The 27,181-nt window shown below is 42.3% G+C and overlaps 1 protein-coding gene across 2 annotated transcripts; it reads left to right on the top strand.

Moving 5' to 3' along the window:
* Nucleotides 1-1,530: 1,530 nt before the first annotated feature.
* zfyve16 (zinc finger, FYVE domain containing 16) lies at nt 1,531-25,655 on the top strand. 2 transcript variants are annotated; one of them, XM_051412404.1, is made up of 18 exons: nt 1,531-1,776; nt 5,441-5,551; nt 6,455-8,532; nt 10,133-10,229; nt 14,998-15,174; nt 15,273-15,412; nt 15,633-15,849; nt 16,830-16,952; nt 17,075-17,230; nt 17,334-17,558; nt 18,194-18,276; nt 19,622-19,726; nt 20,321-20,471; nt 20,609-20,689; nt 20,808-20,970; nt 21,712-21,817; nt 21,908-22,084; nt 22,352-25,655. In XM_051412404.1, the coding sequence occupies exons 2-18, from the start codon at nt 5,482-5,484 to the stop codon at nt 22,508-22,510; spliced, it is 4,308 nt and encodes a 1,435-aa protein (XP_051268364.1). In that variant the 5' UTR covers nt 1,531-1,776; nt 5,441-5,481; the 3' UTR covers nt 22,511-25,655. The 2 variants fall into 2 exon arrangements, with proteins under 2 accessions (XP_051268364.1, XP_051268365.1); XM_051412405.1 differs by lacking the exon at nt 14,998-15,174.
* The last annotated feature ends 1,526 nt before the right edge of the window (nt 25,656-27,181 follow it).

Genomic DNA, 27,181 nt, shown 5'->3' with positions numbered 1-27,181 from the left:
TAAAGGAGGATAAAGAAATAAAGTAGGTATGTATGTATGTAACGTATATGTGCCATTGCAACGTAATTTCATTTTGACGCAAATCCAAATGACAAATAAAGTCTGTCTAAGTCTAAAGGTGTACATAATGTAATAATATAACATTATGTTTATTAAAAAGTTTCAAAATATGGTCAAGAAAATTCATAATTTAGTATATAATGTGAGAAACCTTTAAAGAAGGTTTACTGTTTATTGTTTCTATTATATTTAGCTAAGAGTTTATTGCTTATCTTATATTCTATTTTTTTTATACCCCTTTTATTTTCTATACTACTTTTCTATTCTATATAGTGTTTTTGTAAACTGCTGGAAATTCAATTTCCCTGAGGGAGTCATCCCAAAGGACTCAATAAAGTGAAGTCTAACTCTAAGAAAAGACCCAGAGAATAATCCACAATAACGTGTGTTAAAGTAATGAACACAGCTGAGTTAAAGGAGTTACTGATCAGCTGTATAATCCTGAATAAGTGCAGTTTGCGGGTGAAATTACACGGCAGGCTGCAGACTCTCGACAGCCGAGGCTCAGACTAAAAGCAGGCTGCAGATTAACACACCCAGGCTGCAGACCTCTGACAGCCCACTCAGACTAACACCGACCGAGGCTGCAGACTCTCTAACACCGACCGAGGCTGCAGACTCTCTAACACCGACCGAGGCTGCAGACTCTCTGACAGCGACCGAGGCTGCAGACTAACAGCGACCGAGGCTGCAGACTAACACCGACCGAGGCTGCAGATTAACACCGACCGAGGCTGCAGATTAACAGCACCCAGGCTGCAGACTAACAGCGACCGAGGCTGCAGACTAACAGCGACCGAGGCTGCAGACTAACAGCGACCGAGGCTGCAGACTAACACCGACCGAGGCTGCAGACTCTCCAACAGCGACCGAGGCTGCAGACTAACAGCGACCGAGGCTGCAGACTAACAGCGACCGAGGCTGCAGACTAACACGACCCAGGCTGCAGACTAACAGCGACCGAGGCTGCAGACTAACACCGACCGAGGCTGCAGACTAACACCGACCGAGGCTGCAGACTAACACCGACCGAGGCTGCAGACTAACACCGACCGAGGCTGCAGACTAACAGCGACCGAGGCTGCAGACTAACACCGACCGAGGCTGCAGACTAACACCGACCGAGGCTGCAGATTAACAGCGACCCAGGCTGCAGACTAACAGCGACCGAGGCTGCAGACTAACAGCGACCGAGGCTGCAGACTAACAGCGAGGCTGCAACTAACAGCGACCGAGGCTGCAGACTAACAGCGAGGCTGCAGACTAACACCAACCAGGCTGCAGACTAAAACGAGGCTGCAGACTAACACCGACCGAGGCTGCAGACTAACAGCGACCGAGGCTGCAGATTAACAGCGACCCAGGCTGCAGACTAACAGCGACCGAGGCTGCAGACTCTCTAACAGCGACCGAGGCTGCAGACTAACACCGACCGAGGCTGCAGACTAACACCGACCGAGGCTGCAGACTAACACCGACCGAGGCTGAGCGGATCCTGTGACCTCCTCCTCCCGGCAGTCTGTTCAAGATGGCCGCCTGAGTGGACAATTCACACATCCTTACTAAAACTACTCCAACAGCTAACTCTCCTCAACCCAAGAGGATGAGACGACGGTACAGGCGACGGTCGCTCCGGTTCTAACACAACGGACGATTGTTGTTGTTGTTGTTGTCGGGAGTTATGGAGTAAACAGAAACAAACAACCTCGAGAGCTGGTGAGGAAACACAAGTTAAACCCCACTGTGAGCTAAGCTACGTTAGCCTCGCCATAATACACCGACTGGCTAACTTTACCTAACACCTGACGGGCTGTTTGCGGATTTAAGAAGGCGTACACTGTCCGATACCCCTGGCAGTTTGTTGTTAACACTTTTTGTTTGTGTGTGTTTTAATGTTTAACCGTCAGCGGCTTCGCGTTAACGTTAGCTCGCCGTTAGCTTCTCTTTAAACGTTCACAAACGTCTCCAGCCCTCAAGCGGCTCTCTTTGAGTCATGCTGGGCTGTTGTAGTGATAGTTAGTCGGTGTCAGGATGAAGGTAAAGTGTGTTAAATCTGCATGAATAACACGAATTAATGCGGTTGCTATGGGTGTTCATGTTAGCAACCGTCGTATTCTGTGACCCCGTACATCCGGGACATCAGCTGTGTTTTAACTGTAAACATCGAGACCAGGCGGCGGTTGAAGGTAACTAAGTACATTTACTCCACTACTGTAATCAAGTAATGTTGTGGTGCGTCTCACTTAAACTACATTTAGTAAGAAAAGCGTGTACGTTACTCCGCTACGTTTATCTGACAGCTTTAGTTACTGCATGAGTACTTTTACTTTTGCTTAAGTTACATTTTAAATGGACCTTTAACTTGTAACACAGTATTCCTGCACTGTGGTATTGTTTATACTTAATATATATACTTAATAAATACGTCTTCTACCAAACATTTAATAGCTGTGACAGCACGACACGTGGCGAGTGAGCCATAACTACTGGTTAAATGTAACTGAGTACATTTACTCAAGTACTGGTTCTTGTGCTTCACTTGAGCATTTCAACTCTCAACACGAATTGTCTGAAAACTGTAGTTAGTTACTGATTACTTTGATTTTAAATACAATACATAAGATCAACTTGTAAACTAAGAATCATCGTTAGAGGTTAAACTAATTAACAGCCTATAAAGTCGTTAAAATGAGCTTTTAATCAACCAGTCGTCATAGTTAAAGTCTGTTTATGTGTGATTGCATCAGTAATAATAATATATATCTCTTGAAAGGGGCTACTTTACCTCTTTGTGTGTACTTTAAATACTGTAAATACATTTTGCTGATGATACTTTTACTTAAGTGAAGAGTACTTCTTCCGCCTCTGACCATAAAACACGTTACTGTGAGGTCCCTCACCTAATAATTAGTCCTTCTTTTACATAGTTAACACAGTAACTATTTCACAGATTTCCCTCCCTGTCACCTGACCCTCCCCCCCCCAGGTGATAGTATGTTAACTTAAAACCGCAGTTCCCAGTGTGTTTGTCAGAGAAACAGCCGACGACTGCCCGCTGGTAAGTGTGTGTTCTGACTGATGATGATTAACCATAAGATGTTGGCTGACTTCCTCATTCCTCATCCATATTTAGCCCTTTCCAGTTATTGTGTGACACAGCAGCACAAAGAGAGTCAGTGAGCGACGAGGAAGGAAAAAAGAGCCGTTTGTTACACTTAAAGTAACACACACACTGAGTTGTAGGAAAAAGGAGGTGTCTCTATAATGTTAGCTGTCTTCTGTGTTGTGTCACTACGGCCGGCTGCCTCCTTATTAACGCTGCTGTGGAGCCTGAATCAGCTGATTTCTGTGTAATACAGGGTTGTCTGGAAATCCTGGAAATTTAGAGACTATTTTTCCAGTCATGGAAACACCTGGAAACAGATTAAAATGACCAAATAACCTGGAAATAATCTGTGTTGTCCTGGGAAATGTTAATTTTATTTATGTCCGTGCTGGGGCCAAATTAATGTTACGGTTAGAGGAAAGCTGTAGTCAGTAGACCTTGTTTCACAGCAGACATTTTCACATGAAACTGTAGGGTAAACAAAGGTGTTAAGTTCCATATTGAAAATCCACTATTTCATGTCAAGGTGGCTGCTGTAAAAAAGGTCGGCTGTGGTGCGAACAACCAATCGCGCCATGAAAGCGAGCTAACCGCCGTCCTGTATTTGTCCTGGAGAATGTCCTGGAAAGGTCCTGGAGAACAATTTCTTAAAAAAAGAGCGGCAAAGCTGAAGATGAGGATTTGGCTTGTCCCCCTTTACCTCGATGTCTCACCGTGGTGGTATTGGTTGTGAGACTTTAAGCACCTGTGGGTGTTGTGGTGTTACGACGTGTTATTGCAGGCGGTTAACTAGCAGACATTATACTACACATTTCTCTTTTACTGTGAGTGCTGCAGGTATCATCCCTTAATGTTCTTCGTGTTGTGGCACTGATGTCCAGATTGGGACATTTGAGAGTTTTGTATCACAGAAACACAGATACTGATAATTCCTTCTGGTAAAAGTTTGTTTTAATTCCTGCTTTACTCGTGTTAGTTTGCTCTGCCGAAGAGCTGCGGGCCATCTACAACTGGACCGCGTGACTCCTGAGAAACACGGAGATAGGGGAAAGTCATGACATTGCCCTCAGGTGGTGGTGGGAATACGCCTCGACCTTTATATAGGGAATCAATGGAAATTGTATTTTAGATTATACAGAATGAAATGAGCATGTCCAAAAGCAATACAGTTAATTAATCAAACAAAGTACAAAACCATTTTATACCCAGAAGAAGTTACTTAACTAGTTGGTTTCACTGTGTGCTGGCTGATGGGAGGAAAAAAAAACACTAATCACATGATGCAGCAAAACATGTTTGTTTAGAAACTGGTCCGTGTGAGGATTGTAGTAGTTCCTTTCTGATGCAGGTTGTTTACTGCACTTTAAACCCGTGTCTTTGCTCTTGAATTCAAGGATACACGGACGTTTTAGAAGCAAACATCAGATGTAGTTCATGCAATAGTGGTTGCACTGCAGAAGGTAGGCTTTGTGTTGATGATAGTCTGCAGTGATGTACTAACAGGAGCATACTTTTTTCTTGTTTTTGGCCAGTATGGATGTAAAATAGGTCTTAAATTACATTCATGTCTTAAATTTAACCTGTAGAAACACTCTTGCCAAGAGCAGGGTGATGTAGCAGTACAGTCGCTATCAATATTTGACACTAGTTACAATATATACTGTAGTTAATGTAATACAGATTTAAAAAGTGTGTTTTTAGCCTTAAATTTTGCATTACAGTTAAGTGATAACATTGTCTGTGCTTTACTTTTCCAGCTACTTGATATAAATAAAACCATATCCACATGATCATTGAATGTTAATCAGAATTCTCATTTAAACACTTTGTTGTGCATAAATATCCTCTAAAAGTTTAAATAACTATGCCCCTAACATGTACTGTACACATTTAATTTCACGATCTAGCTTTGTTTTAGAGTAAAGTCCTCGTAAATGTGCTCCCAGTAAATATTTATACACTTTTAAGGTGTGGTTTGTACCTTTGAAGCCTGATTATGTCCTGGCGAAGCTATCGCCTGCTTCAGTTGCTAAGGCTGAATATATTTTGGTATTTCTTTGTTGTGTTATTGTTTGCGTTATTCCTTTACAGCTGTTGCTATGACGATATCCAGTCCGCAGAACGAGGAAACGAGAATGTCTCAATGGGTTAATGTGTCAACAACTGACCCAGATTCTTCCTCTTCAGGAGATTTTTACACTTTCTCCCGCCAGAAAAGAGAAAATACGCTGTTTTAAATGATGATCTCTTCTTTTTTTCTCTTCTTCTCTGTAGGAATTGGAGGGGCGTTAACGGGCCCTGTGTTTTAACCCAGCATGGACAGCTTCTTCAAGGCAGCTGTATGTGATCTGGACAAACTGCTCGACGACTTTGAGCTCAATACTGGTGAGATACAGAGCTAATGATGACTTTCATTAGGCCCGGGCAATAAAAGCAGATGGCAGTATGTATCGGCAGCAGACGCTTTGTCAATAGCGATAAGAACGTTGCTCAATAGAATATCGATGGCTTCACTTAAATGCATTAAATTCAAACCGCCATGAAAGCACTTAACGAGTACACCCTCATATCAGAGTTATTAGTGAATCAACATAGTCCGACCTACATCTGTTATATCTTAAGAAACAACTCAGCAACAATACTGTGTGGCAGAACATTAACATTCATACATAAAGTGGTTAATTCAACCCTTTTTTCCACGAAAAAAATGTCAATAATTCTAATAATATTGACTGAAATTAAAGGTTTTATTGTGATGCATTTTTCTGCTATATTGAACCAACAGTCCAAAACTGAACGATATTGAAGTTACAATAAAACAGAACAGAGAAAAGCCTCAAATCCTCACTTTTGAGAAGGAATCAAAGATTTTTATTTTTATTTTATAAAAGGAAATTGTTTTTATCATTATGTAACACAAGATTGTAAAACAAAAGGAAAGTTCCTTCATGCTAAACACATAGAAGGGTTAGGGTTATTTCTATACATATATATGCAGTGCATCTTTTTAATTTGCGTCTGCACGGTAGCTTTAATTTTCAAGTCAGTCGATTAATTGACTAATTGTTTCAATTCAAGTTATGATCCTTCACAAATTCATATAAGTTTTTAGATACACTCTTTTTATAGTTTGTGTGTCTTATTCTTGCAAAGCCGTTTAAATCAATGTGAAAAACTGGTTAGTTTTGTTTTTAATTGTGCTACTTAGAATTAGAAATGTAGTTTGATGTCTTAAGGATGTTTTTGTGCCTGAGTTTAACTTGTTTTTTCGTTGTGTTTTTATTTCAGAGGAACTCGAATGCAAATCTGTTTTCCTGAAGCCGTCTGTGTACCCCTTCTCCTCACTGGGCTCTCAGTGTTTGTCCTCAGAGGCGTCCACTGTCCCACCAAACCTCCCTGACCTCAACTCTCTTCATTACGGTTCTGCCACCGGCTGTCTCGACCGCTCCGGGAGCCAAAACCGCAGCACCGCTGACGACAGAGAGGTCAAAGGTCAGCCCCTCACCGCAGTGGACCTCCTCTCCTCTGTGGACCGCAGGCCAGCTAAAAGTTCTGCCCCTCCCTGCCCCGACAGAGCTCTGAAGCCGGTGTGCGACCTTGTGAACGACACAAGCTCGGCCATCCTGGTCCGAGCCAACAGCCACGATGCTTTCAGCGAGCTGGACGTGGTGGAAAAGCAAATGGAGGAGGAGGAGACGCTGCTTGTGGACTTTGACAGCCCTGTGGTTACCGTACACGGAGAGGAGCAAGGACTGCCGAGCCAAAGTGCCGGTAGAGACGCCAAGGAGGAGCGAGCCTCTGCGGGGAAAGACGAGCTGCTGGGTTTAGATTCCCACGAGCAGAGCGGCGAGTACTCGGCCTCGCTCAGTCTGCTTGACGTCATTCTTCCTGCTGCAGTGGAGCGAGGCTGTGAGTCCAGTGATGATTCACTGTCACCAAGGGCCACTGAGTCAGCTGACAAAGAGGAGAGGGACTGTGAGGAGGCAGCTCGCACAAACCAAGTGGTGGTTAACTCCTTAGACCACTGTGAACCGCAGGGCACTCCGCCTATTGATAGCATTAAAGAAACAACAACAACGACCTCAGCGAATAAAGAGGATGAGTCACAAGAAGCCTCAGATAGAGGCGAGGCAGAGTCTCCTGTGGGTCTGAATTCGGGGGCCTCAGACAGCGAAACGGTGGGCCTATCATGCCTGCCCTTAGCTGTGTCCATGTGTGGCGCTCTGGTGAACTCAAGGACCACAGAAGATGAGTTGGGGGAAGCCGCTGAGCAGTGCAATGAGGCAGACGTCTCTGAGAGCACAGAGGCAGACTCCCTGTCAGCCTTGGAAGCCAGAGAGGACAGGTCCCGTTTAGAGGAGCTTGTGGAGTCAGCGGTGTCCCAGCAGGTTGCAGAGGGCAGGCTGTCACCAGAGGGACAGCATCTGTCTCTAGAACCTGCTGCCGCTGTCCCTCCTGCTGACCTTGCCTCCTGCGATCGCCCAGAACCCAGCCCAGTGGATCCTCCCGAGTTCGGCTTTGAATACCTGCCTGAGAGCGACCAGGCCGAGCTGCTGGTTACAGACGAGGAGTTGGATGCTTTCCTGCAGGCGCACACTGAAGCAGAGCAGGGTAGGGGGGTCTCCTGTTGCGCCACTTCTGGAGATCAACCTGAGAGTCTGTCAGCATTAAATGGAGATCTGGAGGGCATGCTTGTGGAAGAGGAGCTGAGGAGCTGTGGTCGAGGTAGACGGGAGGATCTAGAGGGTCTGGCTTCTCCAGAAAGTGACAGAACAATGTGTGTGTCTGTAGAGGCGAGTTTAAACCCTGGTGCTCCATCACTACTGCAGGACTCTTGCAGACCTTGCCAAGAAGAGCCGGAGCTCTCCTCTGGGGTAAGCCATTCTTTGGACAGCAACACTTTCCAGTCCCAGCACAGCAGTAGCCCTGATCAACAGCCCTCCTATGGAGGTGCAAGACCTAAACAGCTACACTGCCAAACTGCTAGATCTCCACCAGCAGGGGAAGAGGGAGAGGAGCAAGCACAGGCACTCCCAGGTTCCTCAAACACAGCAGAGGATGAAGAAGGTTCACCCACAAGCCCCATAGAGGAGCATTCCAACATTAGGGATTTGAGCCCTATGTACACCACTCAGGAGCCTCAGGAGTACAGTGTGGGGTACGATGAACTCTCAGAGCCCCCGCCTTACCCGGGGGAGCCACCCACGGACGGTGCCCGGCCGGTGAACTGGAAGAGAGAGGGAGTGGAGGAGCTGGGGAGCAGACAGCCTGCGTGGGTGCCAGACTCTGAAGCCCCCAACTGTATGAACTGCTACCAGAGGTTCACTTTCACCAAGAGGCGGCATCACTGTCGAGCCTGTGGAAAGGTAGGCGTCATCGGAGCAACCCTCGAAAATATTCAACTTTACAGGAATGTGTGATTGAAGAAAAGCAGCAAATTCTTGAACCGATCGACTAACTGTTGCAGCTCAAGTTAAAAAGGTTCAGCAGTGTTATAAAATGAATCCCTCTGTAGTGCAGCCCTTTTCGTCCACTGCTCCAGGCTTCGTTCGTAGCTCAGCTGGTTAAATTAACAGTAAATCAAGTGAGAATTTTAACATTTATACTTGTTTTGCACCACAGTCCCACATAAATAACCAGACGATGAAAGAGTAGTATTCAGGATCTGACAGCCAGCTTCCTTTCAGCATAAATTCTCAAGGCCAAAATATAAATCAGATTTCTCTGCAGTCGCATTCTTTAAAGTTAGTATGTTGTTGTATCACTTCCTCAATTTCCATCCGCAATATTACTGCAAATGGCCACTTTTTTTATCAGTTAACAAGCAGTCAGATAAATCTTTATTTAGAAATAAATCCAACTACAAGTCTAATATAAAAAGCTGGATCTTTTCGATAACGGTGTGTGTGTTGTTTCATATGACAGAAGTCCAGCAAACATTTGCGATAGAAAAGTAATGCCCATATAAAAAGGTATAATAGAGCCATCAGTGTCTGATTTATTGAACAACCTTGTAGCTGTAAAAGCACAATGCTTCAGGAGGGTTGAGGAAAATCCCATTCAAACTCAGTTTTGGATTTCTTTTTCACTTCTTTCTCCGTTTCAAACCACAAATCCATTTTCTTGATTAACATTCGGTATCGAAACTGGCTCACAGTGAACAAACATCACTGCCTTTATTCTAATTCTTGTGGCCAGTTAAAGTTTGTGGAGAGTGTAAAACACACTGTAAAAACACTGTAAAATACTGTAAAAACACTGTAAAATGAAACAATCTGTAAGTTTACGGGTGTTTTTACATTTATTTTACATATTTTTTTCTATATTTTTTTAAATACATGGATATATTCATCAAATGACCAAGATAGCCTGTGAATTATCTGTGAAATAACATAAAAAATCTGTTAATAATCATTACATTTACAGTTTTTATTGAACTTATTATAGTATAATTATTTTAGGAATCATATATGACTGAAATTTCCACACTTGTACTAATCAGCCTCAATTATATATAAATATATGTAGATATTATATAAATATTTAGTTTTCAAGACTAAAATCCCAAGTAAAATGAAAGTCAAAGTTCTCATGAAGTGTGTGTGTGTTAACAGAAATAGATTAAAATAAAACAGATTACGTCCCCGGACCAAATATAGCACAGTGTCTTCGTGGATGCAGAGAGCATGAGTCAGCGGTTCTTTTCCCAGCTCCTCTATAGATCCCTACTGAGCCGTGTGTCCTAAAGATGAAGCTAAGTCCTTTAAAGGCCAGTGATTAAAACAGCATTAGAGGGGACTGTGTAAGATGTGTTTTTGTTTACAGCGTGACTGCTTCTACTTAAGGAGCCAGATAGATGAACATGTTTCAATATACTGTAATTTGTTTCTTATGTACGTGGTATGTATTTATTGTGCATGCTTGTTGCTGTGTATCTCTGTGGTCACTGTCTCTCCTCTGTGGCAGGTCTACTGTGCGGTGTGCTGCAACAGGAAGTGTAAGCTGAAGTACCTGGAGAAAGAGGCTCGTGTGTGTGTCATCTGCTTTGATACCATACACAGAGGTAAGGGCCCTAGTTTGGTCTGATCCGAGATTCACTTCCACATATTTCTGCACACGTGAGCACAAACGAGATATATAGTATCAGTATTCTGAAAGGGACTTTTATTTTTATTTTAATTACTGCTGTATGATTGTTAGAAGAAATGCAGAGTCACTGAGGGGTTGATTGATGGCTGAGAATCATTTTAGGAAACTATAGAGATGATTTATTGTTTCTATCTGGGTTGTGATCAGGTATGAATTATTGACAGTCCCTTGAAATGGGGTAAAGCTGCTGCGTGTGCTCGAGTTATTTATGTGTGTGCATCTCCTGGAAGGTTTTTCATTATTGTGATTTAAATGATATTATAGTTTTTATGGTGAAAACCTGCGAGTGCACAGCAGTTACTTCCCGTTTGTAGACAGAGAAGTGCTTTTGGTTGGCTGAGTGTGTAATGAAGACGTAGTAGAAGAACAATAGAATTAGTTTTTGACAATTAGATACTAATACTTTCGTAGTTGCAGTTGCCCAGTGATTCGAGTAAAGATTGTGGACTAACTCAACTAATTTAAAAAACATTTTAAATAATAAAACTTTTAAAATATATATCAACATATGGAGTCAGCTGTAACCCCTGAACGGCAGTGTGAGCAGAGAAGCCTAAATAGTTTACTAAAAGTAACAGTAAATGTTTGAAATAGCAAAAAGTAACAGATAAATTACAAATAAGCTAAGTTAAAAATAGCTAAAAAAAAAAATTATAAATGATGGAAAAAATCCTGTAAAAATTGATAAATAGCTAAAAAAAACAATTAAAAAAATATATAAATGATTTGAAAAAAAATCATCTAAACATGGAAACATAGCTAGAAGAAATGGGTAAATGGTAAAAATGGATTAAAGTAACAGATAAATGGTTGAAAAGGTTAAAGCTAAAAAGTGGTACGAATGCAAAGTTTGTATTTAAAAATATCCACTTTTATATGGTCAGTAGTGTTAAATAACATCCAGTTTAAAATCAGTGAACACATTTGGAACATGATTTTTATCTGACAGAACTTTCTTTGATTTAAAACATGAACGAAATCGATTTACACTTTACAGCCACACTAATCAATATATTTATATTACTGATGGATCAAATGACTCTGTAATTCTCCTCACCTCTGCTGAGCGTTTTAGTGTCTTTCAGCTTATTGTTTTGGTTTTACAGTGGAAGACAGTGGAGTGTTTATTTAGTGTTTATTTAGCAAGGACGATGCACAATACACGGACCAGATAGAGCTAAAAACTAGGCCACTTGTGTTGCGCAGGTTACAGAGACAAAAGATCAGCAATAAATCAGAACCTTACACTTTCTAAAAAACAGACACAAGATAACAAATGAAAAACAACAAAGAGAAGAACAAAATACTAACAGCTCAATAGTTGTTAGAGACTAAAAACAGCTAAAAAAGAGCATAATGGAGCATAAAAGAGCATTAATATTGGACTAATATTTATCATATGGCCAGAAACATGACTCCAGATGGAAGTTGATGTTGTTCTGTGTAAATAATCTGTTCGCCATAAAAACATTTATTAAGTGATAATATGCCAATGCTGTGTTTACAGCTGGCTTTTCTGCCCCCTAAGTGGACAGCTAGTGCAGCTTTAATATATTAATAACCCCATTTTACTGCTTCTGTGTGGGGGTAAATGTATTAACAGGGCAGAACTGATTTGAGTATATTCATCCTCTCACAGGAACAAACTAAACCTAAGAGTCACCTTTAAGTCCTGAAATAGAAAGAATTCACTAGTTGTCATTAAAACTTAATAAGTTCACAGTAACATTTTCATTATGCAGTTGATGAATATTTAAGGATCAAAAAATGTCCCGTACTAGGTGGCTCAGGGGCTCTCTGAACATCTATAAAAAATTCAAACATTCATTTAAGGAATTGTCTTTTTTAAGGAACATAAACAGCATGTTGGTAGTTTAAAAAATGATTTTAAATCTGTTGTTTACTTGAAAAGGCTCTTCAGAGAGGCACCTTTCTTTGGTTTAAAGACTGCAGCGTGGTCATGGAGAGAGAGACGGGAGGGGGAAGATGGATGGAGAGGGCAGGAGAGAGGGAGGAGATTTACAGCAGGACACTGGCATTTGTCCTTGGTCGTGTGTGTGTGTGTGTGTGTGTGTGTGTGTGTGTGTGACCCGCCTAACGCAGTGGACATGTGATGCTCACACACAATGTCTAAATTAAGCCGAAAGAGAAGGAGGTGATCCACTTTTTTTGCGGCTGGTGGATGCTCGAGCGGTGTGATGCGATCCTTCTCTCCTCTCCGTCACCTCTCCCTCTCTCTCTGTCTCTCTCTCTTTCCTTCCTTCCCTTCCTTCCTCCTCCTTTGCTCTCCGTCTCTCATATCAGTATGGTGAGCAGCATGTGAGGCTTTCCACACACACACTCTCCAGCCTAAAGCAAACAGGCTATTACCGCTAACAACAGACAGACTCGTGGAAATAAGCGAGGAGCAGCTTCAGGAAGAGCAGTGATGGGAGTGTCTAAAGTCAGACTCAGGAATAGACTCGCGGTGATGTGGACTGGTTGAGTTTTAGCAGAGGGGATGATGAGGTAAGATGCATCCGACTTTTTAATTAGTAGACTTTTGTTTTTTTTAATTGTCGTTGTGTTGCACTGCTACCGTGTTTTGCTGGTTTGTTGTCGTGTTTATAGTCTGTGCGTACCTTGCAGTTTGACTTTAAAGAGGAATATTTGTGCATATTAGGGCCAAACTTAAAAAAAAAAAAAACAGTGGATTTTGTACTTTTAAGTAATTTTCCTCAAGGCCGGGGTGACTTTTTTTGTGCCTTGTCATCCTTTCGTTGCAGAACAAGGTGAAGCAGCTCTCCTTGTAGTCATGCTGTGGGACTAACAGGACACTTTTTCCACTTACAAGGGTCTGAGTTATTGGAATTTCTTTGCTGTGTGCTTCCTCACGATGTGGCTGTGTTCCTGTGCTCTTGTTAAGCCGTTGTCAGTACACAACAGATCGATAAAGATCTATGATGCTTAATCAATATAATGTAGACGAGTGCCACGTCAGCGTTTTCTGGGAGTGCAACTGGGAGACTGAGAACCGCCTCTGAGAAGTAACAAATCACGTCTGTGTTGTTTGCAATAGCCCTCATTCATCTGCGCTCATATAATGCACTGCAGGTTAAGCCGAGCTGTCATTCGGGTATTAAATATGTCCGGGAAAACAGATCCATCTACAGATCTGTGACTGAACCACTTAAAACTAAAGCTTTGTCAAGTCCTCTGATTGAAAACAATGACATGTCGCTGCAGGAATGTGCTGCAGTATTGTACTGTGTTACACATCTCTTCCCAAAAACACAATTAGTCATTACAGTAATCATCCGCCTCGTGGTCATTGCAACATGGCTCATACACTGTGTGCAGTTCTGCCGTCAGGCTCATGTCCTCTGAGCTTGCACAGTCACGCTCGTGCTCCAATTCTGCCTCTACATTATCTAATCTGATATCTGATCACTTGGGGCTGAAGTGTAATCATCAGTCGCTTTAGGCAGAGCTTCTGTCTTCAGGTTCCTCCTGTATCAAAAAATGCCGACATACAGAAACGTCTTCATCCGTGTGTTCATCCTGGACAACGAAACCTGCGTTTCCTGCTACCTGCATAACTCTCAAACAAACCTTCGGTGTCTAAAGAACCTGTAAACATTAGAAAAACAAATAGAGTGTAATATGGTCCTAGGAGCTACTACTGTGCTGTGTTAACTAGAGGGTAGGAAATAGATTCACAGCAAACCAGCATTGATGTCAGCCACTATGTTACATTTTCATGTTATGTTTAGCATGTTGGCAAACACGTCGTTCATACATATACAGCAGAAACAGCAGCGTCCGTCAGTTTCAGACATCAGTTTAGTTTAGATCTCCTCCACAGAGTCAGAGCAAGGTACAACTTGTGAGCAGAACACCAAAACCAACCATCTATTGGTTCAAATCTCACATAACAAATTGAGACAGAAGTTTATTTCACAGAAAATACTAAACAAGACTAAGACCCGGTCCACACTGCCTGCGTCTGCAGTGCGTCTTTCAACGTCTTGTTTTTTATTTCGGCGCCCATGTTAACAGATTAGAGCAGCCACGCTTACCTCAAGGTGACGTCCTCAAATGTCTTGTTTTGTCCATAACCCAAAGATATTCAGTTTACTGTCATAGAGGACTAAAGAAACCAGAAAATATTCATATTTGAGAAGCTGAAATCAGAATTTGGACATTATCTCTTGAAAAAATTATTAATTTACTTACTTATTGTTGCAGCTCGACCTGTACGTTCCTGTGTCAGGATGTCAGGTTGCTTATTAGCACTAAACAAACAGCTGAGGCTGCTGGGAGTGTGATTCGTTTTCAGGTATCTGGTCATAAACCGACACTATAATTCATCCTGACAGGAACATGAACGTCTGTAACAAATTTAATGGCAGTGCGTCGTATTGTTGTGAAGAAATTTCACTAAAATCACAAATATCAACCTCTTGGTGGCGCTAGAGGATAACTCAGAGGATCACCAAAGTTAGTAGGACACATCGTCTGGGGACCCTGATGACCCTCCATCGAGCACCCTCCAACAGAGTTACACTGCTAGTACAGCTGTAAAACATAGTGAGGTGAACTTGCATCAGGACTGAGTTAACACTGGATGGAAATGATTTCATTAATCAACTTGAAATTTGTGCTAAAATTAACACACCTCTATGACATCTTTGTCATTGTAGCTCAGGCCCTGGAGCGGATGATGAGTCCTGCGGGTCCCAGTCCGAACCCCAACGTCCCATCTGAGTACTGCAGCACCATCCCCCCTTTGCAGCAGGCTCGCGCCGCCGGCACTCTTAACTCTCCTCCACCGACCGTCATGGTGCCTGTGTCCGTTCTCAAACACCCAAACAACGACAGTATGATGACTCTTAAACACTGCACACAGTCGCCACTGCACTGTTAGTTTGTCTTCCTGGACGGTACCCTTGAAAAGACATTTTCTGTGTGTTACCAGGTTGTCCTCGTGAGCAGAAGCGCGTGTGGTTCGCTGACGGCATCCTGCCCAACGGAGAGGTGGCAGACACGACCAAGCTGTCGGTGACGAGCCGCAGGAGCTCCCAGGAGTTCAGTGGTGTCACTCCAGACCAAACGACAGTAAGACCACACGGCCTAACGACAGAAAACACCAGATTCTTTTCAACAAAACATGTTGCTCTCGCTTGTTTTCAGAAAGTTAGTTCTTCCCCAGGTGGTTAATAGGCTGTTGGTGTGCTTCCTACAAATAGATAATAAATAATGAAGTATTGTGAGCAGCAAAAATAACCACTGAAGTTTAATGGAAGTGGTATAACAGTGACTGACCCTCTCATTTCAGCCTGGCCCAGCAGGGTCAGAGGTCGGAGGCGGTGGCTCCTCCCCTCCCGAAGCTTCTGTGGCCGTAGAGGTGGTTCGGCCTCCAGTGTCCGGACCCTGGGATTACGCCCTCCTCTCCGGACTCAGTTCTTCAGTGAGGAGGGTTCCCAGTCTGCTGCCAGATAACGAGGATGAGCTTCCTCCTCTGCTCATCACCACCGGAGAGGATGAAGCAGGAGGTGTGTGTTTAGTTTCACCTGACGTGAACCTCTTTATGAAAACGTGTTGGCAGGTTGGTCGTATGTCTGAATAAGTTCCAGAGTTGCTTTTATGTCAAAGCCACATAGCCATCTTAATATGTCAGACCTGTAACATTTCCATAACGCTTTCAACACACCACAAGATTCACAAGTATCGTCTCGTATGCTAAGTTTAATAAACGATGAAACGTTGTGAATTTTATATTGTTTTATGTTAGTCAGGTCAGTCTTCAGATCATTTTGTCATCTTGTACAACCTCCAGTAATAATCTGTGCAGGTTTCTTCCTCTCTTGTTTCCAACTTTGATCCATGCAGAGTGCACAGATGAATTATGAGCGAGAATTAAACTGAACATGTCGTCGTTTTGTCAGACTTTTGTTAGCAGCAGAACTCTCTAAGCAGTGATTAAGTTGATTAAAAAATGTAAGAGATTCAGTCGTAGGAGTCGAGTAGTAAGAGCTCACAATGCAGCCCCAAATTCTGCTAGCTCCCTCAGTAAATTAAAGAAATGCATCAGACTTTAGGGGGCGTTGCCTCGACACAGACCTGTCGGACTCTCCGTATGAGCGCTGGGAACACGGAGTCTGCTGGAGCTTTTATAGTCACTGGAAGCACATCCGAGGCCATTTTTAAAAGTTACCTGTGTGTTGTAGCTAAGATAGCGTTTGTGTGTGAGTCGAAGTCCGGTGGTGCTTCTGCAGCCGTCAAAAAAACTAATCTGAACCACTGTGTCAAAATACCAAGTAGTGGGTTAGCAAAAACTTGTCTTCCTTTAAATCATCACTCTTCTACTCACTCATGGGGCTCAGTCTGTAAACGTCCCATTATGTCGAAACAAAGCTTTAACAGACATTTATGTGAAAGTCACCTAAGTCTGAATGAACAGATGGAGCAACGTATTCACACTGTTGCTTTGGATTGCATGTATGTAACGTGCTCTGCTGTGTTTCCTCTGTAGATGTTCTGGTTGAGGAAAGTCCGGCTCCGTGCCAGATACTGCATTTATTAGAAGAGGGCGGACCCCGACCTCTGACATTTGTTCTGAACGCTAACCTGCTGGTCAACGTCAAACTGGTCTCATGTGAGTAGAATATATCCAATCTGTCATATACTGGATAGAAAGGAGTGTTTCCTGGATGTCCTTACATGCTCTCCCACAGACCTGGTCCCTGCTAACACTGTGTTTTTGGTTTGATCTACCAGACGGCAGTCGGCAGTGCTGGTGTTTTGGCTCTAACGGGCTGCAGGCGCTCGGACAGAGAGAGCTGGTGTTTTTGTTGGAGTGTTTGCCAGAAGAAAAAGCTCTTCCAAAAGACCTCTTCACGCTCTATCTCAACATTTACCAAGAAGCCCAGAAAGGTAGAGGGCACATTCAGGCCCATTTGTTTGTCTTTTTGTGTTTCTGTTGACAGATTTTTTGGGGAAAAATCTAAGACTACGGAGTCATTATTTTCTGTTACAGGGAAGTTTTTGGAGGAGCTGGACAATGTGACGTTCACAAGCAGTTTTCTGGGCAGTAAGGACCACGCCGGGATGCTCTTCTTCTCACCCACCTGTCAGCCTCTAGATGGCCTCACTCTCCCCCCTCAGCCTTTTCTGTTTGGTCTGCTCATCCAGAAACTGGAGGTTCCCTGGGCCAAAGTCTTTCCACTCAGGCTGCTTCTACGGCTTGGAGCTGAATACAGTGGTGTGTAGTTTACTGTTATCCCTGTCTTTGTGGGCTGGTATAGTTTTATATTGAGCTCAATTCAATAAGAATCAGGTTTATTGCCAAGTAGGTTTTCACATACAAGGAAATTGTTTTGGTGTTATAAGCTCAGTAAGAGAAAATACATATAAAAAACAACCACAAAAGTCAAGAATCATGAATACAAAATACAGATTTACAATAAAAAATATGGAAAATATATAAAATATGTCAAATATATAAGGTCAATTTAACTTAGTTCACAGTAAAGTAAAACCGACAGCTGTAATCAAGTAACAGACATATATTTCCAGCTGTTAGCTCTTTTTTGTAGTAGTAGTAGTAGTAGTAGTATCATAGAGCATTACACATAAACTTAACTTGTGATTGCTTCTCAAAATTACCTGATGGCATCTGCTGACTGACTGTTGACTCCTCACTCGCCCTACTCTTCCTTTGATTGGCTCGTGTTCGTTAACTTTGTTGGTTTGGTTGGTTAGGTTAGGGTTAGGTATAGCCAATCAAAGAGATCTGCAGTCTTCTGAGTGAACTCTTGTAGTTCTGTTATGGTTTTTATTGTGATAACTATTATTAACGATTATCTTTTTAATGACTAAATATTTTCTCTTTTTCAGTGTATCCCACTACATTGACAAGCGTCCGTTTTCGGGACTCTGTATATCGAGAGACAGGACACACCATCATGAATTTACTGGCTGTAAGTACTGGAACACAAGCAGTTAGATGTCATCAGTCTGTTGTCACATCTAAAGCCAAGTACTTTAGTTCTTAATCCCACTGAAACCACGTTTTTTTAAAGTGGTTTTAATTAAGTGGCCGAGGAGGTTCTGTCTGCTGTTAATCATTCCTTTACAATTAGGTTATTTCCCCAAGTGACACTGAGGACTGTTGTGGTTAAATCTAGTTAAAAGACAATGAATTCAGACCATCTTCACTGTGTGATCGTAAACAAGTGAGAGGGCTTTCTGAAGCTCTGCTGCCACAGAAACATTCCTGTAACTTCTCTGGATCCACAAGAGCTATGAGACAGACTTACAGCGGGTAAGACCAGAATGGATCTGAATGCTGAAACTTTCACGGTGCAGCTCGAATTGAGGACATTTGCTGCAGCTGATCACACGATTGTCCTGAAGAGATAAATACGTCGGCCTCTGGCGATGTCCGTGTCAGCTGGCTCGACTTGTGCATCACCTCGCAGGAAGAGAGAGTTTGTGGCTTTGGATGAAAGCGCTTTCAAGTAGTGTGACATTTCCTGTTTGTCTCAAGGGTCAGGGTGTTGAGTTCCTTGTTTTGTTGTTGTTATAGTTTTAAAGCACAAAAGTTTTCCTACGTTTGCACCAATCATCGAGACTACTCCGACATTTTAAAGCCCCTTAAAACGGAGATGTTTGAGAACGCTGCTGACCCTGTTTCAGTTTTAAAACTCTGGTGTCCCGCAGATGCACGTGTTATGTCAGTGACAAAGGAAGACTCTGGCGAGTAAATGGCTAATGCATTCAGACTATCCCGGCCATATCTTGTGTCCAGAGTGCAGAGCCCGAAGTGAAGGATATTGTCGCCAACTTCTACCAAACACACTGTATGTCACAATGCACAGCAAAGTAAAACAAATCCCAGCTTCACAGGCGTACGTGCCCTTATTGATTGACTCCAGATCTGTGCACTAAAATTAGTAGTGATGATCGGATGAAGCTTTTTGAAGTTTTAGGGTTTTCTTTCTATATTTGTGCCAGAAAGAAAGATTCAAAGCTTCTGGGCTTCAAACGCAGCAAGAACAGAAACATCTGGTGACTTTCTAAACTTAACAGCAGCTGACACCACCTCTCTGATTTTAATAGAGTTTGAGTCTCATATGTGAGCAATAACAGTCAGAGAGGCCTCAGTGTTCTTATTAAATCTGTACTACTACTTGTCAGAAGTACTGCAGTGAATATTGATGATACAGTAAAATAATGAATAAATGCATCGTCCAATTTCATGAAAACTTGCAGTAAAAATAGTTCAATAGAAATCCGACAGTACTCTGAACTGTTTCCCCACAGGACCTGAGGAACTACCAGTACAGTCTGTCAGTCGTGGAGGGCCTGAGGATCCACATGGAGATGGGCCACAGCTACATTGACATCCCCAAATGTAGCTTCAATGAGGTGAGACACCTGTAAAGGAATAATCCGACAATTTGGGAAGTAAACTCATTCGCTTTCTTGCCGAGAGTTAGAAGAGGCGATGTGACTCTTGTGTCGACATATTTACTGTACAGACACGAGGCAGTTGTCGATCCTTTAACATCGGCAAGAAAGTAAATAATTCCCCCAATTTCTTTTATTTATGTCTGGCTTTTATTCATTTTCTTTTTGTATTTATTTATATTGTATTTATTGTTGTTCTTTTATTAGCAATCGCTTTCCCCGTCTTTGTTTCTCATTATCATTGTTTTTTTTTCTTTGTTTTCTTGTTTTATATATATATATATATATATCATCAGTATTGAGGGATGTCACCTGCTGCGTTGAACGCCCGGTGAATCATAGTGCTATGATGTAAATAGGAAAACAAAACAGATGCAAGCAGAGAGTTGAAACTAGCAAAACAGTGAACAAGCTTTGGCTTTAGAGCCGACACCTTAAAAGAGGAGAGAGAGAGTGGAGCCAAACACGATCAAACAAAAGACATAAACATTAGAAAGATAAATATTTCTTTTAGCAGTAGCATTACGCTTGCTCGTTTTGTGTGTTTTTCAGATGCAGAAGGTCGTAAACGCGTCCAACGAACACGTCATCAGCATCGGAGCGCGTTTCAGCTCGGAGGCCGACTCTCACCTGGTGTGCTTCCAGAACGAGGAGGGAAACTATCAGACTCAGGCCAACAGCATGCCTGGGAAGACCCGCACAGGTGAGCGCTCAGTAATTCTGCCCACTCGTCTTTTATTCTGTTTGTATCAAAATAAAGAAGATGAGTGAGCAAAACGATGTGAAGGTCATTGTTTGTCATATAAATGAACCCTGTGGTGGTTCTGTGTGTCGTTACAGTGACCGGGGCCAGTTTCGTGGTGTTCAACGGAGCCCTGAAAGCCTCCTCAGGCTTCATTGCCAAGTCCAGCATCGTTGAAGGTAACGCCACTGATTCGTTGACTAAAGGAATAAAGAAAGAACGTAGTCGCTCGCCTCGTACTTCTACAATGCGTGACTGCTTTTTGAACCCTGACTGGAATTTGTGTTTGTGTGTCAGATGGATTGATGGTGCAAATCCCTCCAGAGACTATGGAGTCTCTGCGCGCCGCCCTGAGGGAGCAGACAGACTTTAACATACCGTGCGGCAGGAACGACGGAGCAGAGGTCCGAGAGAACGTCACCGTCCGCTGGGTTGACTGGAGTTCACCTGTTAACGCAGGGTAACTGTTTACACACTCTTTGTGCAATCTGTCCACCGCTGCACTGCGATCATACGACACACACACACAAGTCTTTGTGCTGCAAGGTTTCTAGTAGTAGTCTGAGTTTACATAACCACCGTGGAGGTGCTGATAAGGTTGGAACAAAAGAAATAATACTATAAAGAAAGAAAAGTCTGTTTCCAAACAATAGTCAAGTGATTTTTATGTATATAGCCCCTTTATCACAAATCACAGTTAGCTTCAGAGTCTAACCGTGCCTCGGTGACTTCCAATACCAATATAAACATATGGAACAACCCTTTTTAACATTTTACCTCAGGAAGAGAGAGAATGAATCATAGTATTCAGTAAGAGATCTCTTTGTAACAGGCATCCAGTGGTAGAGATCCACAGTCCTCCTTCTGTGTAAGAATACATGCCACATTTTATTTAAAGCTTATATTAGTTATTCAAAGTCTTTTTAGTTTCCCCACAGTGATTCTGTGCTCAGCTGCAGTGTAGGAGTTAACACAAAGAAGGAATTTTGTATTTAAAAGTCAACCTATTGTTTAAAGTTCACATAAAAAAAAATAAGAGAGCTGTAAATCTTTAAAGCAACATTATGCAAGAACACTGCTTCACAACGTCATCAAACTTTGTCTTTTGTTGTTTGGATTGAGAGACCTCCTTGCGGTAGCAGTGACAGACTGTGAGTTTAAGTGTCAGTTTATCTGCAATGTGATTTTTGCTCGTCTGCAGCAAAACCAGCGGCGTTGACGGGAGACCTCTGGATGGAGTCCGCAGCGTGAGGGTGCTGCAGGACACGGAGTTTGAGTCAGACGGACGCACCATCAAATGCACTGAGGTGAATCTTCCTTTTAATGAACTGGTGACTGTGTGTGCGCTTTAGAGCCGGTCGACAGTCCAGTTGTGTGAACGTGTGAATGTCTTCCAGGTCTTCTACCAGCTCAAGACTCCAGAGAGCAGCCTGGCGTCAGTGCTGTCGTCCTGCAGCGTGTTCCAGAAGGAGATGGCTTTGGCCGCCTGCAGCGCTCTGACTCCTCACCTCTCTGTTCTCACCTCCAGTGGCATCAACTCGCTCTCTCTTCGCATCTCTACACAGGCTGATATGGTAAACACAATCTGTCTTTGTAACTGCTGTAAGGGCGAAACAATTGTGCAGTTTGTTTATAACGTTTGAATTCTGAATTTGAATGCTGCACAGCTTGGAATCAGCTGACCTCCATTGAGGCTATGAGCCGCTCCAACACTAGTAGAGTTTAAACTCCTGCTGTCCTTCCAGCTCCCAGTCCGGGTACAGACAGCAGTGCACCGGAGACTTCTTTTGTTACAAGAGAAAAGGTGTGATGAGTGTTTCTCTGTGTGCGTTTGCTCTCAGGTGGAGTACCAGGCCGGCTGCGGAGGCCGCCTCCTCCCTCAGCGCTACATGAACGAGCTGGACAGCGCTCTGATCCCCGTCATCCACGGAGGTAGCGCTAGCGTACCACAGACTGCCATGGACATGGAGTTCATCTTCTACATCACACACACCATCTAATGCACACGCAGACCATGACACACTCAAAAGTATTGAAATAAATCCACTGAACAGAAGGTGGCTGAGCACAGAAAGAGGATTGTGGCACGACGTGCTCGTATTTTGCACATGCGGACGTGCAGCCGGTCACAGAGGACGAGCAGCTGCTGGCACAACGTCCCCCCGCTCTGAGGTCGGGGGCGTAAACTGACATGATCTATTGGTTTTCTGTGAAGGAACCGTTGTGTGTTTTGTTTGTTTCGTGCTCACCAAAGCTGCTTTAATACAAGAAGCCAAACACTAAACAAGGAATACGACAACATGACCAAAAACAACCAAACTATTCAAAACGGTTTTCTTCTGCTCTGCCTTCCAAGGCTCCCCGCCGGCCTCCGTCGGCCCGGAGCACCTCAGTGAATGTTTCCCACAGACACTCTTATCGAAATGTCTCTCATTTGGATGTATTTATTATATTTTAATATGGGCTTATTGAATGAAATGATATTAAAGCAAGGGGACGTTACTGACTGCAGTGTTCAGTACTTCAGAGGTGATCAGGTGCTACTGTACAGTCGCTTACGTAGCCGGCCCGTTCTAAAAAAAACCCCCGAAAACACGCAGGGATGAAAAGAAATCTAATTTCCTCTCAAGGTACTATGCTTTCATTTCATTTGCTGGTTGATGTTGATACTGCACAGGAAAGACATCGGGCCTCATGCAAGAACCCTTTTGTATTCCCAACCTAAACTTTGGACTTTATTTCCTGTGAGATTCCCTTAAAGTCCCCAAACTCTGCACAAATTCGACTCGTTTCAACCCGGTGATTCAGGGTATTTGTGGCATGTGGCAATTAGCAAAATGCCCCCAAAATGTCTATATAAGGCAACTTGTTCTGCTCTATTTGTTTTATTTATGAAGACCAAAGAATAAAGAGAACTTCTGAAATCAGCAGCTGAAAACACAAAGGTCAGTGGTTCCCAACCTTTTCCCTTAAGGGACTCTTTTTCTACCATTGAGTAGATTATTTTAGTCATTTTATGGATATTTAATTTTATATTCAATAATAACAATAACAGCAGAGAACAGCTGATAAACTGCACAATGAGCCCAAACAGGGAACTCAGTAACTGCAGGAAGTTTGAGTAAAACCAGAGATTTGAGCAGATTATTATTATTATTATTATTATTATTATTATTAGTTTATGAAATGCTGAGATATCGACCTACTCTGTAAACATTTCTTACACTCTTTAAAATCAGGAAGGCCTCACGACGCCCTGTGAAGCTTTGGCGACCCCTAGTGAGGGTCCCGGCCCCCAGGTTGGGAACCACTGTATTGGGGAACTTGAGTCGAGCTGCGCTGTGACAGAAATAAAGAAGGTTGAGGAAGTGAATAAATGTGCATGAAGTTAGATGCTGTAAAATGTCTGCTGGGAGCGTCGACAGTGATGGAGATGGATGAGAGAATGTTACACAGGTGTGTTTTAGAGAGTTTTCATCCAAAATGTGCCAATAAAATATACGAAATGTCAAAACTTACAGTAAATTGGCATCCAGGATGGTGAAACGGGGAAAAGAAGCTTATTTTTAGTTGTTTGTAGTTTTTAGAAACATTTAAACTCCAAAATCGAATCTGAGTCTGGATTTCTCGTGAATTTCATTGGAGAAAATTCCATGTTGGTGATTGAAACAAATTCTGTTTCCTGCATGAGGCCCGTTGTTTGTTCGCCGCCGGCTCGTCGCTACCGGAGGACAAATGTGGAGAGCTTCTTCTTCATTCACAAGTTATTTAGCTAAAAGGTGAAGCTGACGAGTGTATTTTGTTCAGGTGTGTACGTGTTGGACGAAGCGTTTCACCGTTAATCTCACGTTCATTACCGCTGATCTCCGCCTGGATGCTCTTGATATTCTTCCTTTAACATTCGTACGTTTTTGATCACCAGTGATTTTTCTTTACTCCAGTTAAACGAACGTATTTTGCACAACCAGAAAATGTCTTTACGTCATCTCACACCTTTCTTTAAGAGTTAGCGAGTATTAATGTACAGGCTTTTTGAGAACTTTTAAACTTAATAGTTTCGACATTTTGGGAAATGCGATCATTTGCTTTCTCTCCTATCTGTTGGTTAAATATGCAGCCAGCAGCTAGTTAGCTTAGCATAAAGACTGGAAGCAGGGGGGGAAACAGCTCGCCTGGCTCGGTCCAAAGGTCCATCTGTCTGCCTGCACTTAAAGCTCACTAATGTTTGATTTGTACAAAAACTGAAGTGTTAAAAAGGACAAGTTACAGTTAAGCAAATAAGCGTATTTCCCAAAATACTGTACAGGTATGTAAAACCCCTCCGCAGTGGGTGCTCGGAGCTCAGCAGCCTCCTCAGATGCTGTTCGGAGCAGAAAGTATTTAACCACGCAGTGAGAAGCATCAGACCGGTTTCATGTTTCGAATTTATTTAATGTATTTCCACAGCAGCTTTAAGGCACTTTAGAACCATTAAAACAGCTCTGAGGTGTTTCGCCGTGCGGCTGTACAGTTTTTAAACAGGTTCCTTTTGGTTTGTTTTCTTCCTCACCAGCTTCTCTTCTTTGCCACAAAATGTACAGAACTGCCAATTTCCCCTCGTATGAGTGCTGTGGTCAATAAATGACTGATTACAGTGGGAATATAAGAGCGCTGAGAGGCTCCAGTTCCTGTAAAAATGCAACCAGGATTAGCATGCACCGTGTAAAGTAGCTCCGTGTTTTACATCTCACGTTTCAGTCAGGAATTTTTTCAGTCGGCTTTGTCCAAATGTATAAAATATAAAACTGTATGCATAGAGATTTTTGTTTTTTCTTTTTCTTTTTTTAAATAATGAAGAGTTATTTTTGGAATCATTGGTATAAAAGTTTTAACAAACAGAATAAGAGTTCATATTTTTGATAGGACATTAAGGCTACATTCATTTTGCAGTTTGTGTAGCAAGTTCCTTGAAGCACTGAGAGGAAACTAATTAAAAACAACACTAATTACACAGTTAATTCCAGAAATAAACACTATATCGTTTTGTCATGATGTGGAAAAAAAACCATATATATATCTTAATCCCACAATGCAATGCATAAAGGTGAATGTGCAGGTGAAAGGTGTAAAAATCTGAAGACAAAATAAAAGCAGCTTTACACTCTCCATCAGCTCTCAACTCATTTAAACCAGCACAGATTATTTACTGGTTTTAATGCTCCATAATGAACATCAACTAGACCACTCATCATATAAACCAGTCGTTCCCAACCTTTTTCCTGAAGGGATCCCTTTCCTATCATTCACTACATGACTTATTTTATGGATGTTTCATATTATATTCAATGTATAACAGTAACAGTAGAGAACAGCTGATAATCTGAACACAATAACTGCAGGAAGTTTGTGTAAAACCAGAGATTTGGAGGAATTTTGAGCAGATCATTATTATTTGAGTGGATATTGATCAGTTTTCCTGTTATTTTTATACAATTTTCTGTCTGTATTATGAATTATGCAACAATCACAGACATAATAGGCTTCTTTTTTGACAAATTCAGTGTTTTCTTCCCTTTGTTCGATCAGCTCTTTGGTTGTTTTCTAACACAGGACGAGGCTGTTTATCAGAGTGAAGCTCTGTCAGTAATATGAGCTTTAAATAACAATTTTATTTAAACAAATGTCACAGAAATGAACAAAATACTGAGATACAGGCCAACTGTGTATAGGTTTTAAGTTTTCTTACACCCCTTAAAATCAAGAAGGCCTCACGACCCCCCTGTGAAGCTTCGGCGACCCCTAGTGGGGGTCCCGACCCGCAGGTTGGAAACCACTGATATGTTCAGCTGCTAACACAGGAGGAGGAGGAGGAAGAGGAGCTGTGTTTGTGACTCTTAAACCTCCACATTGATTAGTTAAGTGGCTCATTCAGTCAGTTTTTGATTGATTTGCGATGACGTCGGGTCATTACCGTCATTTTACATTAGAATTGGTTTTCAGTTAACTTATAAAGGTAAAATAAAATAAAGCAGGAAGAAGTTCCATTTAAATTTATAATTTATCAGGTGTCCTGGAAAATATTAATTGTTGTTAAGAAAATAAGTCCATACTCTGCTTTTTGGTAAATTAAATGAGTGTTTGAGAGGAAATGCTGTCCTGTATTGTCAAGAAAACAAATAGAGTACCAATACAGACGTTCACGATCCCCAGAGGATGAAGTCTGCTGACTTTTCCTCTAGCGCCACCAGCAGGTCAAAGTCTTTGTACAGACATTGGTAGTAGTTTGCTTAAATATTTAGCTTTTATTAGCAGTATATAAACATTTAAGGCCCTGCCCACATCAAACTAGTGAGAAGATTCATGTGGTTTGTTACACAGAACCATCTGGGAAGTTGTTGTTGGACAAGGGTCATGAATGAACCACATAACGTAGTCAAACTCGTTTCCATAAAGAAAAACCTTCAGTGACGGTTTTTATGCTCCAGTTCCGATATAACTGTTACTAGCTAAGTTAATCTCTGTTGTTTAAAGGTTCAGTATGTAATTTCTGCCACTCTCACATCAAAACAATAACAAAAGACTAGTGTGATGAGGTGGTGAAGCAGCGTGGGATCATGGGAGTTGTTGTCTCCCGGTTAGGATTCCTTCAGTGTTCATGGTTCAGGAGGTTTCTACCGGGAGCCCAATGATCC

This window comes from Dicentrarchus labrax, unplaced genomic scaffold, assembly GCF_905237075.1.
Source record: "Dicentrarchus labrax unplaced genomic scaffold, dlabrax2021, whole genome shotgun sequence".
Classification (NCBI taxonomy): Eukaryota; Metazoa; Chordata; class Actinopteri; family Moronidae; genus Dicentrarchus; species Dicentrarchus labrax.
Note: the sequence above shows the minus strand (reverse complement) of the source record. Positions and strands in the feature narration are given on the sequence as shown.